Source organism: Myodes glareolus, chromosome 7 (assembly GCF_982192425.1).
Source record: "Myodes glareolus chromosome 7, mMyoGla1.1, whole genome shotgun sequence".
NCBI lineage: Eukaryota > Metazoa > Chordata > Mammalia > Rodentia > Cricetidae > Myodes > Myodes glareolus.
In genome coordinates, this window is record NC_142032.1 from 2,596,788 (window position 1) to 2,612,416 (window position 15,629).

Consider the following 15,629-nt stretch of genomic DNA (forward strand, 5'->3'; position numbering starts at 1 on the left):
GCTCCATGTTCAGGAGTAGGCAGAAAGGAGGCAGCTCAGACTCTTGCACTGGCTCTGCTACCTGTGAGCAGCCAGCGCGCTCCTAGGCCAGGTTCTCATCCCTGTCCACCTTGCTCTGGGGTTCCCGGGCAGTGCCACTGTGCCTAGTTCAGTAGTGAAAGTCAACCATGGGGTTCTCAGGCAGGCCAGCGAATGACCTCTCAGATGACAACACAGATAAGAAACAGTGACGGAGACAGTTCCGGAAACAGTCTCAGCCCAACAGTAGGAGGCTTCTAAGCTTTCAGCTCCATCAGCCTGTGTGTTGCTGCCACAGGATGCTGAGAGCACTTCCTGGAAATGTCTGTTCCCCAGCTGATGAAGACAGCTTTTGCTAGGAGTTGTTAACCATCCTTCGCCTGCAGATATGCAGAGACACGCCAGCACCCACAGTAGTCTGGCGGAGCGGCCAAGGTCAGTATGAACTGGCGGTAGTTGCTCTCTCCAAGTGGCGGATTGAGAGACACCACCTTTGCATGCTTCCAGCAGACTGGCTGGCTGACGGCAGGGGGCTCACAAGCAAGCTGGTGAAGCCGACTGGACTTGACCTGCAGACTAAACCTAAACTAAGCTGCAGTTTGACCTCCTGGGATCCCCCGTTTTGTTTGTGCCCAGTTTCTGGTTGGCCGTGAGCGAAATGCGCTTGAGATGTAACAAGGCAGAAGTGAGGTCATAATAAACCCTAGAAGGTTCATGTATAGCAGTCTCTGGGATAGCTTATGTAGGGCATGATGTGCTAACTCGCCTGACTGGCATGTGGCAGTGACCGGCCTATGGATCCATTCTGCAGCTCCTCCCAGCTTCTCCAGCTTGCCCACCTCCTGGAACTGATGCATGTGCGGTTCCAAGCGATAGGGCTCAGCGCGCCCTGCAGGGCTGGTGCATCAGCCTGGTCGGCCTTTGTCAGACACAGATGCATTTCTAGCTTGTCTTTGAGCTCTGCCAGTTACACCTAAGTTCATGCATAGAGACAGCAGACTCTTACAGATTACCTGACAGTGTCCCCTGTTGCCTGGATCTCATTCCTCTAACAGTGCTTATCGGTGGCTCTGCTTTTGTGATAGTGACGTTGCCTGGATCGGAACAGGTACTATCAAGGAAATGGCATCCCAACCCATCTCTAGGACATAGTAGCAGGTGTTCTGAGAAATGTTTCACTGGCTGAAGTAGAAGGACAGTACCATCATGGTCTTTGTGTTCTCCATTCCTGAGCATCTCCTTCCTTTTACTTCTCCCAAGGAAGACAATGCTATGTGGTAACTACACAGGGTGATGGTCAAGTCACGCCTTTACTATGACTGACAGCTAGAGAATGACTTTCAAGCGTTTGGAAGGAGCTCTTAGTGATAAGCATGGTCTTTGGGTTCAGACTTTTGTGCTTTGTGAGCAGGTCACGTAGGCCGCCTTCCATAAGAGATAGCTTGTTCTGTTTCCGTGCACAGAAGAGACCTCCAGCTTTCCTCACCAAAGCTTTCTCTCTGGATCTTCTCTAGTTATTATTCATTTGTTTACACGTGATCTGCACTAGGTGCTAGGGATTAGGCAGCCCCTGCCCCATATGTTATCTAACTGTGGTAAGTTCCGACAGGGAGAGGCACTATGAGAGTAGCTCAGAAGATCTGACCTGCAAGAGGGCAGGGCACTGGGCAGACGCTAAGCAGTGACTCTCCATCATGCATCGGGCGGGCCTGCGGTTTCCTGACTCATGGCTCTCTGGGGTGAAAGAGTCATATCCTGGAATTGGCCAGGAGGACCAGAATAGTCTTGAGAGCATCAGAGCTGCTGGACTTTCTCTAGGCAAGTCCTGCAGCCCAGAATCAACAACCCAGGGCAGGTGCTGACCGTGACATCTGAGAGGACTCGGGGCCCACAGCCTGATACTTGGCAAGAGATTATGTTTGAGGGACACCTCCGTTCCCACAAGGAAATGTCACCTGCCTGGCATGGAAAACAACAGCTTCTTGCATCAGAAGGGAGGCAACTTCCAAGGGACAGGAAACTGCTTCTAAAATTCTGTAAGAAACGTCTCGAGACCCACATTCTCCTGACTAGAGAAGTTTCCGATCACAGTGTTGGAGCTTATTCCTTGAGCTCCCTCTTCAGCCCTTTCCTCCGCCTACCTCCTCCTGAGGTCGGGATTCCCTCCTGGGTGGTAATGGCTGTGGTGGGCACAGCTGGCTGCCACTCTCATCTACCCATCCCTGAGCCAGGGTGATCCCCAACCCTCTCCACGCAGCTCCTCACAGCTAAGCTGCAGACAGCTGTGCTGGGGGCCAGGGGGCGTGGGGGACGGGCTTAATTCTTCCTAGCTGTGCCAGGGTGGTAGGTAGGGCAGGACTGGCGTGGGCAGTGTTTGGAAATGCACAGTGGAGCCAGGGCTGCGTATTTCCTGAGAGGAGTATGTGATTAAGCAGGTAGGTGCATTTGGCTTTGTACTACTTCCGTAGTTAATCGCCTTGACTTTTCCTGCCTTCTCTTTTCTGGCCTTCTGCTCCTATTATGTAATCTAATAGCTGCTGCTTCTCCTTTTTTTTTTTTTTATGGCTTGCATCTCAAAGACTACATGCTTTGCATGTTGGTTAGGCTTAGGAGTTTGTTTTTTTTTTAATTGTTGTTATTTTCCTGGATCCAGGAATCTGAAAGTCAAATGTTTTCTCTGCTTTGTACGTTTTCTATTTAACTCTCTCCTCTTGTAGGCCTCCCAGTAACGGTGGACGCAAGAGACAATGTGTGGACAGTGAGAAGCAGGCTGAGCCAGCTGTCGTTTTAGATCCTGTTTCCACACGTGAACCCCAAACCAAAGACCAGGCTGCTGAGAAAGACCCAACTCAATGCAAGGAGGAAGGAGGTGAAGCACAGCCCGAGGACAAGGAGGACAGCCGTGGGAAAGCGGGAGAGACAGACAGTTCCAACTGCTGATCTGGGGCCAGCGGCCGGCGCGTTTGCGGGCCCTTGTCCGTAAGCATGTGGCTCTTTCGGGTTACTGTCAAGGACCGTTGGACACTTCCTTTGTTCTGGCCACACACTTCTTTGCTGGTATCACTTTGTAAGTAGCAAGTATAAACATAAGTAAGCTGTTCAGCAAGGTGCATCTTCTGGGTAGTTTTTTTATCTTTGTGGGATAAGGGTTCTTTCTGGTTTCTACGTGGAGTGTGACTTCTTCGAGAAGGTGGCGGGAAACTCGGGTGTTGATGTCTTTGTTGGGAATTGTGCGCACTATTCTTCAAATGTATCCATGATGAAATTCAAGGTGGTGCCAGAAACTGGGCAGACAGAGGCCACAAAACTTAACCATGATCTTTAAAGGCTCCCTTTAATCCAATCCTTCTGTGTGCAGCCCTAGCAGCCTGGAAGTCCGTGGGTCCAGGAGCATCTCCGTTTTGTAGAGTTGCTGCAGTAAGTGATATCTTGTTTATGGTCTAACAAAGTTTGCCTGACGATCAGAGAAGCAAAGCAGCCAAGCTACTAGAGAATTCTTAACCTCTATTGAACAGAGCAAGTTCCTGTCTCATTCCGCCTTATATTCCCGTCTAGTGCTGGGATTAAAGGCGTGCACCACCACAGCCTGGCCTCTGTGGCTAACTAGTGTGGCTACTGTGATTACAGGTGTGTGCCAGCACTGCCCAGCCTATATAGCTGACTAGTGTGGCTAGCTGTGCCCTATCTTCAGGGAAACTTTTTGTTAGATCATAAACAAAATATCACTATGGGGTGCGCTGAGACCATCCATGGGAGAGCTCCAGAGGTGGCAAACGGCTTCTAGGTCTCTTAGCTCCAAGTTGATCACAGTTAGCTCCTTTAAACATGTGAAAAACATGCCCGTGTCCAAGGCTTGCCAAGGATTTCGGCAATGAAATGGAAGCCCAAACCTTGAGTTTAGAAGGAATACCCTGGCAAACCACATACTCCTGTGTTTCCCACACACTCACGTGGCACAAGCACCGTATTTTACTCCAGATTTTACGCACAGTGAAAATTAGTGACAAGCACACTTATTTTTTCTTGCTTCACTGCCGTTCTATATTACATGGGTCTTTTCTTGTTTTGTTTTTTTTAGAGGAAATTAAGTGGTAGTTTCTAAAAATACAATGTTTCATACTACCACGAGGAATAAATAGAAATGTAATCAGGGATTTAAAAAAAAAAGCAACTTATGCAGGTTTTCAAGTCGATTGTTTCAAAATTGGTGTTTATTTAAAATAAGTGGTAATGTACTTGAATGCACTTTTTATGATAATGATTCAGTAATGGTAATTTTACTATTAAAGAAAGTGAAAGGCTTAGTTTTGTTAGCATGACTCAGCATGTAGTTGTCAGGTGCTTAGCACCTAAGGGCAAAAGAGAATGATAGTAACAATTGCAGTAGTTGTGTCCTATTGTGTTTCTGCACGTGTGCTGCTAGTGTAGGCTTGAGGCGGTGGGGAGGCAGGTGAGAACACTTCCTCAATTTGGAGACAATTCTCTTTCTGTAGGTTCATTAGCTTTTACTGTTTCCCTGTTTCTTCGGTGCTGATTTCATGGCTCCCTGTCAGTTTACTCATGGGGAATTAAAACATGATTTTTTTTTCAACTGTGTGTTTCCATAACTGAATGATATGCTCACCGCAAGTAGATTCATTTGTTCGGATGGGTTCTGCTGTGATTTGTGCTGTGATTTGAACTCTCCTCAACACAACACATTAAAAGAGACACACAACGATTTGTCATTAAGGGTCGGTTGTGGTTATTGACATCTTGAAGTTCTTCAGCCTGGAGGGACACTTAATAGAATTCTGCTTCTTGTGTGCTAGGCAAACTTCCGGCTTCCAGCCTACCTGCCCAGCCGCGGACCAACGCAGTCCTGCACAGTTTGGTCCAAGAGTGATATGATCTGTAACATCAGGAATCTTCACGAGCCGGCTCTCTTTGAGCAGCTCTCTTCCATGCTTCCTGAGTCTGCCACCAGGTTGATGCTGTGTATTTCACACACATCTGGCAATATGAGAGTAGGCACACCACCTTTCTATATTACTTCATCACAAGTATCAACAGAATTAACACAGTTTAAAAGCAGCCTCATGTCCAGCAGAAGTTAACCATGAGGTGAGATGCGCTGGCTCGACCAGGTGTCTAGCTGTGCCTGGTGTTGTAAAAGCATCTTTGCCTTTCCTGTACCACAACACCTTGCAAAGGACTGCAGTACACAGGTATTTGACGTAGACCTTTGCTCGCTCTTTCCTTACAATTTATTTTATTTTATTTTCACCTCAGCTTTAAGGTTCTGCCCTCTGCCAGGGTGACTGTTGGCAAAGCAGGTGGTGTTTGTTCCATCTTCAAGGTGAGCTCTTGGATGTGTGCACTCAACTCTTGCAGTCTTCAAGTTGGGAGGGACCACACATTTTTCCCTAGCAGGACATTTATTCTGCTGTAGCTCTCTTGACTGCTTCTGACACTTGTGTGACCACAGTCAGGCGCGGAGAGACATGCAGGCCCCTTGTGCCACTCTGTAAAGGATGATGACTCTCTCCTCTGCTGGGAGAGGAGGGACTTCATTAAGATGCCTGCAGCCCTTAGGTCTGAGCAAGTCCCACCCAAAGTCCCTGTCAGTCATTAGTTTTCCAGCCTGGGGCATCTGCTTGATAGGAGTCCCCAGGACAGGAGCACTCAGACTGGATTGGTCTGAGTAAACGGTGTGTGTGTATGCACATGTAACTCCTTCCCTACTTTCATGAACAGTAAGAGGGTTGTTACACAGGGAAGGTCAGCCTGACCATGAGTCATCTTCCCAGACCACTTTAGGTTGCATGTTGGCCAAGCGACAGCTTGTATGTGTCACATTCTCACACACATCCTGGAGTGCTTTTGCAAAGACCCACTATGTTCAAATCGCCTTCAGCAGAGAGCAACTTGAACGGTTGTGGAGGATGGGTAGCCCGTTTGTTACTGTTATAGAAGCCTGGGAATGGCTTCATATCTGTCACACGGTAATTTTATTCTAGGCTATGATGAATTCCTTTCATCTCTTTATAGATGATGTTATGCATTTTATCAGCAAGAGAAGAATGGGGAGAGAGAGGGAAGGAGCATGCAAATAAGAAAATGAATAAATAACAAAGAGAGGCAGTGTTTAGCCCTCTAAGAAAAGTACACCTAGCCATTGGTGCACCGTCCTCGAGCAAAGCTAGTATGAGCAGAGTGCATTCTGGGCCGACACTAAGGTACTGACCTGGTCGTTATTTCGCTCTGGTTTCAATGGTTAGAATTTATATCCATCGCAAGGCACACTCATGTCATGAGGACAACTGCTAGGGCCAGGTAAACACCTCCTCTTCTCCATCCTGACTTTAAAATGGATTTTCCTTTCAATTTCTGCTGCCCCACTGTTTGTTGTTAAGTGTCAGGAGAGACAGTGGCCACCACAAACTGTGACACATTTTCCCAGGCTTGGAGTGATGCTTACCAGTTCCCCATTCCATGCTTCAAAGAGATTGCCACTGAGCCAATCTCAAATCACAGTGCTGAGAGGGAGGGGGCTGGCTCTCCCATGAGGACATGATGTTCCCTTGGTCATTCTCCTCAAAACAGACTATTTAAGCCCCAACTGAAATGATTCTGCTGCAGGCCAGGACCCTGCGATTTATGTAGTCTTTAGTTACAAACAGCCCTTGTGCTAACTCACCTAACAAAGGACGTGGTAATGTAAAGGGTTGGCTGCTATTGTCCCCCTCTTGAATATTCACTTCGGTACTCTCGCTAAAAGCCCAGCACAGAAGAGGCGCATCTGTCAACATGAATTTGTCATCGTTGTTTTAACCACTGCTGCTCCTTTCTTCATGCTGTGGTGTCAATAAGAGGGCACCGGACAATGTGTGAATATCCATTTGCAAGTGTACTTATTAAGTTATACCCACCTCTGTTCCAGAAAGGATCTAAGGAGAAAGTCATACAGGAATGACGAAAACCTGAGAGGAAAGGATGGGCGGAAGGCAATCAAAAGTAGGAAGAAGCTAAGAGGAAAGAAAGTGTTGCTGCAGACAGTCCTGTGGTGCTGCCCCGTGGTGCCTGGTGCATGTGACTGGCTATGAAAACCATCTGAAGTTAGCAGAGGGCCTAATACAATCAGTGGGTGCCTGTGGGGCACTGGGAGCTATTGAGGGAAATAACCTTTTGGTTCTGGAGGTGTTCTGACTTGAGAGGGGTACAGTGCCTGACTGAGTATGGGCCTAGCTTCAAACTGTATTAGCTTCTAATGAAGTCAGGTCATGACCTTCAGATTCAGTAGAACCTGTGTCCCCACGGCAATGTGATGGCTGTCAATAAAGTTCACGGAACTTAAGGTAAAACCGCCAGGGTTTTATCCAATGGTGAAATTGAAAGAATAAAAAGCGTGCCCAAGCTGGCGGAGCCAGGAGTCCAGCCAGTGTGGAGACACCCTTCACGCCGGCTAGCCAACACTTGTGGTGTTGGTATGCTCTGGAGTCCAGCCCGAGGAGGTTCATGGCTTAGCTGAATCCTCCACAACTTCTGTAGGGAAGATAGAGTCCAGGGGCCCAAGAGTTTCCTCGGCCATCATGGCAGTAGCCTCTGGTGTCTTTTCAGCATCCTCTTGGAAGGAAGAAAAATTGTGTTCTTCACTGAAACCTATTTAAAATAAATAAATAAATAAATAAATAAGGTTTACATCCTGACCAGTGGCACTGATTTCGATGTTGAGTGTGGCAGGATTAAAGGTCATCACCAGACCCATCCAGAAAGGGTCCAGATTCTCAGAACAGCCTGTCACTTGCTCCAGTCTGTTTGTGTTACACCTACTGTGACATTCAGGGCACTGATGTACACCAGCAAAGCCCAGCCTTGTACAAGAAAACAAAGGAGCACCAGCCACCCCAAGGGAAATCGTGGCAGAGAGGGCCCATCCCAGGCAGAACCACATATAGTAACAACCATCCTTTAGTGGCTGACAGTTTGCCAAGATTGCTTCCTCAAAAGTGGGAGTGGAGCTATTTGTTTTGCTAATTCGGGGTGTTCTTGGTGTTTGCCTAACAGCTTTAGAGAAATTCTCACTAATCGCCCTAATCCATTCCAGAATGCCAGGGGCACTGGCCTAGCCCCTAAGAAGGGGCTGGGCCTCCGGTATCCCAGGGTTCTTTTAGATGGTCTGAAGCGGTTCTGGGGGACTGGAAATAGGAGAGGTCTTCAAAGGTCCCACAGTCAGAATGAAAGACAGATGAGATGATATTTAGAACAATAATATTTGGGCAAGCCATTGTATCACGCAGTAAACAACACAGACTAACTCTAGACTGCCTTTAAAAGTGAATATTAGTTAGCTTCTCTCCGACAGAGACACAAGAAGCTCCCCGTGCAGGTTTACCAAGTTTGGGTTTCATAAGCCATCGGTTCCTTTCTTGGGGAACCTCATCCTCTCTGTGGTACCGCATTAGAATCAACATGCTGCCTACTTGTGGGAAGCGAAACAAGTTGTTTTCAGAAGGAACACATCTGCCTTTAACTTCCAGGGACGGCCCCGCAGAAACCTTAAGTATAATTTGGGCCATAACAAAAGGCAGGCTTGGAGATTCCAATCAATTAATTCTATTGAAAAGCACCAAGCAGCCCATTCAGCCAGGAGAAGGGTGGTGAGAGTCTTAAGCATTCAGGTAAATAGATAATCCATTAAGCCAACAATGGACATTGTGGCGGTGCCATCCTGCTCTTGTCGCGCTGATTCGCAGTCTTTGGATTGTCCCGCCCTCCTGCTGGGGGACTTCTGTTCCCTCCCTTCCACTCTTTGTTCCCTTATTCAGGGCGAAGGGAAAACAAAGCGAGAAAGCAGCGCCTACCCCGTGTTCCACTCCGGATGAGTTCTTCCTCTATAGCGAGAAGGCGGTTGTATTTGGTCACTCGTTCGCCCCGAGAAAGACCCCCCAACTTGATAAACCGGGCGCCGAGTCCAACAGCCTGAAGTGGGGAAAACAACTTATTTTAAACAGGAGAGTTTTGGTTTTGAGCAGCCCTTTAACGAGACAGGGAACCGCTGCAGGACGCTGTTGGTGTGTGTGTGGGGGGGGGGGTTCTCTTCATCTTTGTGGGAGTAAAGTGGCCTGCTGGCAAGCTGAGCACTGAAGGGCAAACAGATGGTGTGCCTGACAGACCATCAGGCACTTTCCGAGCCTTGAGAGTGCGCCGATTTCATCGGAACACGGCCTGGCCTTTTGCACCCCGTCTCGGGCGGGGAAGGGGGGAGATTGCAAGTGTACACCCCAGTCATTTTACTGTGCCCGCCATTTTCCCTGAAGTTCAATTTTGCCTCTTTTAAAAAGTTCAAAGATTAGCGCTTTGCAAAAGGGAGCTGTCTGGGAGGAAGCAAGTCTATTTCATAAAAGGTTACTCGACATTCTCCACCAAAGACTGCATTTCCCTGAAATACCGATTCATCATAAAAGCGGTGTTTTGGCAATTCCACAATTGACCATCACGCTGCACTTACCAGATCGACAAGGCTGTCATCAGAGGACTCTGCCTCCGTGCTCCCGAAGACCGCAAGCTGCCTTTTACCTGCAAGAGCAGCCCCCGTCAGTCACGTGTGACTGACAAGCAGTTCACACTCGTGGGGGACTCTGATCAAAACAGTTTCCCTGAGATTTCAGAGTTTCTGGGGAAGGCACCCACAGTCTAACCACTTGAGCATTCTTACCCAAGCATCTGCGGCTTTATCTCCCTGGCTTTATCTGTTCCGTTCCATTTCAGTGCCTAATGTGCTAATAAAAAACAAAGACAGCACTTGTCGCACAAGCGTGAGGACCTGAGTTCGATCCCTGGGGCCCCCGTGGAAGCTGCAAATAACACCACTAATGTCTGTAATCCCACGGAATCATCAGGACTTCTGCAGGGAGGGCCAGCCTGGCCTACACAGTGGGTCGCCCACAAGAGACGGTCTCCAGCAAGGTGGAGGGAGAGGACCAAAACCTGAGGCTCTCCTTTGACCTCCACATAGAACATGCATACAAAACCACAAAGGCTATTAAATTTAAGATATATTGATTGTAAGATACAGTATTATTACTACTAAAAGGAAGGGGGAGGATGCTTGAATCTGATGGAGTTTTTATTAGCATAGCTATGACATTCAGTTCCGTTGCTGCTCGGGTGTCAAATATGCGCCAAGGACGTGGACTGTGGAGTCCTTACCTAGCGGGAGAACTTTCTCAACTCATCCAGGGGAAATTACAGCCCCTCCCCTCAGGTGCTGCCCCACCATGCCCGCCTCTCTTTCTCCCATCTGGATGTGTCAGAGTAAGAGTCTCAAAACCTCTTGAAACTTGCCACGGTCTCTAAAAGGCAGACTTCTATAGTGACAGGGTTTGTGTTTTCCAGGCAGGAAGCATTCCAATGGGCATCTCCTCACTAGTTCTGCCAGTCTACCTTCTGGTACCTGCCCCATCCCCTGGCTGCCAGGCTGGCTGGCTCTGAGCCGTGCTCCCGGTCTGAGACTGTCCTTCTGCCTAGCTCACAGCCCCGAGGATGGTATCCGTGTGTCGGGTACTGTGCGTAAGTGTACAGGACAGCTGTGACCTATCCAGATTGATGCACTGTGTTGGGAATATCAGCCATCAATCACACAAATCTTCATAGTTATCACCATGGAGAGAAATCGGGTTGCTATTGCAATGAAGAAAGTTCAGGGCAGAACCTTTAAGGGGCAGCAGGTCAGGTGTGGTGTGAACCTGAGCACCAGTCCATTTAAACCAAAACTTGAAGGATGGGGAGGAACTGACCAAGTGAAGGGCGAGGGGAGGCATCTGAGTCAAAGGAGCAACTTGTCCTTGCTTTGAAACATTTGGAACTGAAAAGGAGCAAGTGTGGGCAAATGGGTGAAGGGGAGAGTTAACCTCTGCAAACTTCAGCTTTCATCAGGAAAGCAAAGAGGGTGTTGTATACGGCTACTTCAGCTGTGAGGGTTTACCCTGGGGCTTAAACAGCTGCCATCTTACCACACAGCTGCTCTCCCTGGTGTCCCAAGGCCACAGGCAACGACGCCTTGGGTCTCACTTGGCATCCCTTGGTGTGTTCTGGGATCCAGATTCCTTGCTGGGGACCTGCATCCAGAGGCTTTTTCCCCCTCCTAACACTGCTTGGAGGAGTACACAGAATGAGGCCGAGAGGAAGGCCCCCCAAAACGCTGGATAGACAGCATAAAGGAAGACTGTGGAACCTTGGGTGTGACAATGACGCAAGCATCTAGGGCTGCCCGGGGTAGGGACAGCTGGAGAACCGCCACAAACAGGCTGCCCAGGCATGGTTCAGCACTGCATCACCATTACTGCTGGGGCATAAATGATGATAGAATGATTAGGTGCACTGGTGTGAAGGTATCAGACGAGCTGCCACGTGGGTGCTGGGAACCACGGAGCCGCCTCTCCGGCCCCCAGGTGCTATATAGCTTTGTTGATCTGCAGACAGCTTTCTGGTACTGCAGTTAGGGAGCCTCCTCCTTTCTCCAGGGCCCCTATGCTCATAGAAAAACGGTTTCTCTTAAATGGGGTCTTCTTGCCATTTCCTAAATTGTTGAGAAAGATCAGCTCCCCTCTAAGGGTGACCTAGCTCCCAACTGTGCCCAGTCCTAGACTTCCCCAGGCCAGTGTGAAATAAAATGGCCCCCGGAGATCTGGAGGCAATTAAGTTTCAATCAAGCTAATTGCTGTATCCTTATTTGGTCTGAGCTTACCCTTTCACATAGAATCTCCTAGATTCATGGAGGAAATTAGACAGCCCCTGGCAGAGAAGACGAGACCCTCCCATTGCTGCAAGCATTGCATTGCAGCTGAAATGAACCTGTTATTAAACTGTGTGTCCATGTGGGTGTTTGTGTATGTACAGGCGAGCATATGTACATGCATTTGGAGGTCAGAGGACAGACAAGATCTCCCATTGGCTTAGAACTGCACCGAGCAGGCTGGATTAACCAGCAAGCAAGTCCAGGCATCCTCCTGTCTCTGGCTTCCATCACACTGTCACTGGGATTAGAAGCATGCACTTGACATTTTACGTGGGTTCTTGGGATTGAACTCAGATCCTCAGGCTTATGAGCGAGCACGCTGGTCGTGATGTGTAGGGGCGTTCATAGGGCCTTGGCCAGGTGTGGCAGGCTAACACATCCAGCCCTTCTGCTCCCTCGTGGTCGTGGTACTTGCAGCCTCACCTTTGTGAATGTCAAGCTGTTTCCATGAGCCAGAGGACTGCGCTCTCTCTGGCGACCTGGCCAAGGTACCAGGGATTTCCCAGGGCAGAGTCACAGGTTTAAACCTGTTGCTTAGCGGTAAGGGCTGGGTACCCCTTCTGAGTCTTTGATATTCCTCTGTACCCCAAAGTTACAGCCTAAAGCAAATGGATGGGTGCGCTAAGATGGCTCTGCCCTCTGGAAGGAGGCTGGGCTTTAGTCCCTCTGTTAGGGGCAGAAAGCGTGACGCTGTGAAGCTGCCAGCAGTTGTGACCAGCGAAGTCTGGTGCCAGGCATAGAGCTGCACTCGATCCCCCACCAATGGCTGGACTTCCTTTGCTTTTCAAGTTTTAATCCTTGCTTTTCATTAACTTGGACACACTGTGTGGGTTTGGCTCGTTGCATAACCAAGCCATTACGGGTCTCTCGAGTCAATATTTTACTCACCGTTGAGAAGATGGGTTATTTCCACCAAGTCAGACATGGTGGTTTGGTTTGTGTGGTTTATGACCAGCCCGTGGGATTTGGGGGTGCTGGTATTCCTGTGCTCCAGGAGTTTAGAGACGCTTCTGGAAGCAGCCCCTGCAATTATGTAGCACTTGGAAGCAAGAGCAGCACAGATGCCGTCCCACTGTTCAGAGTCCTGGGTAAAGATTTAAGAGGTGATCGTTACAGTGCATCAAAAGCTATCACAAAACAACAGGCATACCAGCATATAATCAAATCATGCACCTTTTCTGAACACAAAAAAACATTTTGCTTGATGTCTGTGCCCTAAGGATTTTTGTGCCACTGTCAAACAAATTAGCAAGCTTCGTGGAGAGAAGCTTTAAGTAATTTAATTTGAGCCTAAAGATCTTGTGGGGGAAGAAACCAAAACCTGAGTGAATGCCTTAAATATCCCTCCCCACGCTGCCCCTGGGGTTACTTGAGGCCTGGGTATCACCACCCAGGGCTTTGTCAGCAGTGCGGTTAAACACTGACTGGTTACAAGATTCTTCAGTTATTTCCATGAAACAAACACCTAAAAAAGAGCTTGTAAGGGCCTTGAGCATCTTTATTTGTTAAGACTATTGTATCAATGATGGTGAGACCATTGTAGGACATGAAATATTTAATTAGATGTGTGTTCATGTGTATACCTAGATGCACATAAAGTTATCCTGGCCACTGGACCAGATTTCAAGCCATCCCATATTTGCTGACTGTGCGGGTGGGTCCTCTCAAATTGACAGAACTTGGTCAGCCTCAGGACTATCCCAACAAGGCCCAGTGAGGTCCTGCGGCCCTGAGTTCAGCTGAGTTTTCTGAGAGTACTGTAAGTTTTCTAGGCCCTGAAACTCCAAATTCGATCCCTATTGTCTGGTATCTAATTTGTTGTCTCAGAGAGATTATCTGTTCTAACATACAGATGATTCTCAAAGCCATACAAATCAAGAAGTCCAGTTTTGGATGTGGTCTTCCCAGGCCTTTAGATGGCCCTGGTCAGACGTGTTCATTTGAATACGCTGTGAAACCTCGGGATCTGAAACCTCAAAATATAGCCGTTCTACTTGTATGCATACATAGTCACCGGCCTTCGCCTGAGGAATATCTGGCTTTATAGAAGTCCTGTTTCCATGAGCACATGAAAATGATATATGATTAACCTATCGAAGCACTGGCTGGCACAGCAGGGCCGGCTTCCGTCTGTCAGGCTGCTGTAAATACGCAGGTACTCCTGAAGGGTTTGCGAATGGCTTGTTTCATTTCACAGATGGGCATGCTCCTAGGTAATTGTGTTTCTGCTATTCACAGGCTTGGTAAGTGCCTTTTCACAAATGCCAAAACAAAGCAGTCCAGCCCAGCCCAAATTACAACACGTTCCCAGCAACAGACGTCCAGAAGAATGGGTTTTGTATTCTGCTTTGTTATAAAATGTGGAAGGTGAGACTCCTTACTTTATCATGTGTAAAATATATGTTGGGGAACAGAGAAGGTGGGCCCTGCTTACCTCCTTCCTGAAGGGATCAATCAAGGCAATGATGGAAGGATACTTGTTGATCAGATCCACGTACAGGTCCACCATCTCAGCCGTGTTTTTGTATGTGCCCACCATCACTTCGTACTTGCCCTTGCTCTGATGCATGTAAGGAAGGCAGTGAAAGATAAATGCTGGGTTCTGCAGATGGCGGCCATGTCATCCAAACCCTATCTTACCGATGATTGTACACTGGTGGGCACATTCCATTGCACACTGTACTTTCTTCTTTTTAATTCTCTCATATATTATACCCTGACTGCAGTTTCCCCTCCCCTGTACTTTAAATTTCATTTAAGTTTTTAACCCAGGGAAGGTAAGCCACCGTTGCTCTCGATGCCCCAGAGAGAGCTCTTCCCACTGACTTCAGATGGAGCCATCTACACACACGCAGATCAGGTAGAGAGTGGGAGAAGAATGGCTTTCTATTTAGGGTTATGACATGGTAGTGCAGGCTCCTAGCTGCCCAGGTAGGTGGGCGATAACACCAGTCCATAGCTGCCACACACAGCAGCAATACAAGCCTGCCCACTCGAGAGCCCACTCTCTTTCAGGGCAAAGTTTCTGCAAACTAACACCCAGCAGGAGCGCTCTTCCTCAGGTAGCCTGCCCCTTGCCCTGGAGGGGAAGGGTGCTGCTGCAAGCCTTTTCAATGATTTCTGCAAAGATTCCTGGCATAAGTGTGGAAGCAAACAGGGTTGAAGGATCCAGTTTAGTTCTGCAAGACAAAGCAGTGTGCTTTCAGGCTTGTGACCAGGGGTGGCACCAGGGATGCTTAGGTTAGGGAGGGAGGTGCTAGGAAGTAGGCGGTCTGCTTCACTAATACCCTCCTGCTGCTCCAGCTAACAGAGTGGACTCTGCTGGAACTAAGCGGGTTCCTAAGAAGTCTACAGTTAAAAGGATTTTCTACCTTTTTCACATTAAAAAAACAGCGAGAAGTTTTAGCTTCTATAATGAGAAGTTTAAAAATCCTGTCTTGTCAGTGAAGAAATGCTAATGACTTTGAACTAACATTATTGTAAGAATTATCTGATATCAAGCTAATACATTTTACTGACTATAAGCGATAAATACTCATTCTAGTTAGTGCTAGCAGTCAGCATATTCATAGTTCCGGGTATACGTTGCTGATGCAAACATGCAATTATTTTTCTCAATGGTGTGCCTGGGAACCAATCATTACATGAAGACTAGGAAATTACTTTAAGCATCCCTTTATGTGCCTCGTTTCTGTAGAAAGTAGAATAACTTCTAGAAATCAGCCAAAACTTAGGGTTCTTCTAGACTGTTCAAAACTGTCTTTGTAGACTCGCAGTCAGGTGAAATCCTATTGGCTGTGTCTCCCTAGTCAACGTTAATTACCAAGTTGGC

General features: G+C 48.0%; 2 protein-coding genes across 4 annotated transcripts in view; one reads left to right on the forward strand and one right to left on the reverse strand.

Annotated features, from left to right (window-relative positions):
- The window catches only part of Shtn1 (shootin 1), a 102,900-nt gene extending 98,291 nt beyond the window's left edge, over nucleotides 1-4,609 (forward strand). The window contains exon 17 of the mRNA XM_085694171.2: nucleotides 2,736-4,609. Coding sequence (XP_085550297.2) covers nucleotides 2,736-2,958 — 223 coding nt within the window. The 3' untranslated portion in view covers nucleotides 2,959-4,609. The remainder of the gene's footprint in view (nucleotides 1-2,735) is intronic.
- A 2,741-nt stretch (nucleotides 4,610-7,350) lies between these two features.
- Eno4 (enolase 4) overlaps nucleotides 7,351-15,629 on the reverse strand; it is a 34,543-nt gene continuing 26,264 nt past the window's right edge. For 2 of the 3 annotated variants that reach the window (XM_048423061.3, XM_048423060.3), the window contains 5 exons: nucleotides 14,232-14,357; nucleotides 12,686-12,881; nucleotides 9,509-9,576; nucleotides 8,862-8,979; nucleotides 7,351-7,659 (listed from right to left, as the gene is read on the reverse strand). In XM_048423061.3, the coding sequence (XP_048279018.3) occupies nucleotides 7,514-7,659; nucleotides 8,862-8,979; nucleotides 9,509-9,576; nucleotides 12,686-12,881; nucleotides 14,232-14,357 (654 nt within the window). In that variant the 3' untranslated portion in view covers nucleotides 7,351-7,513. The remainder of the gene's footprint in view (nucleotides 7,660-8,861; nucleotides 8,980-9,508; nucleotides 9,577-12,685; nucleotides 12,882-14,231; nucleotides 14,358-15,629) is intronic. The other variant, XM_085694173.2, reaches the window with a different exon arrangement.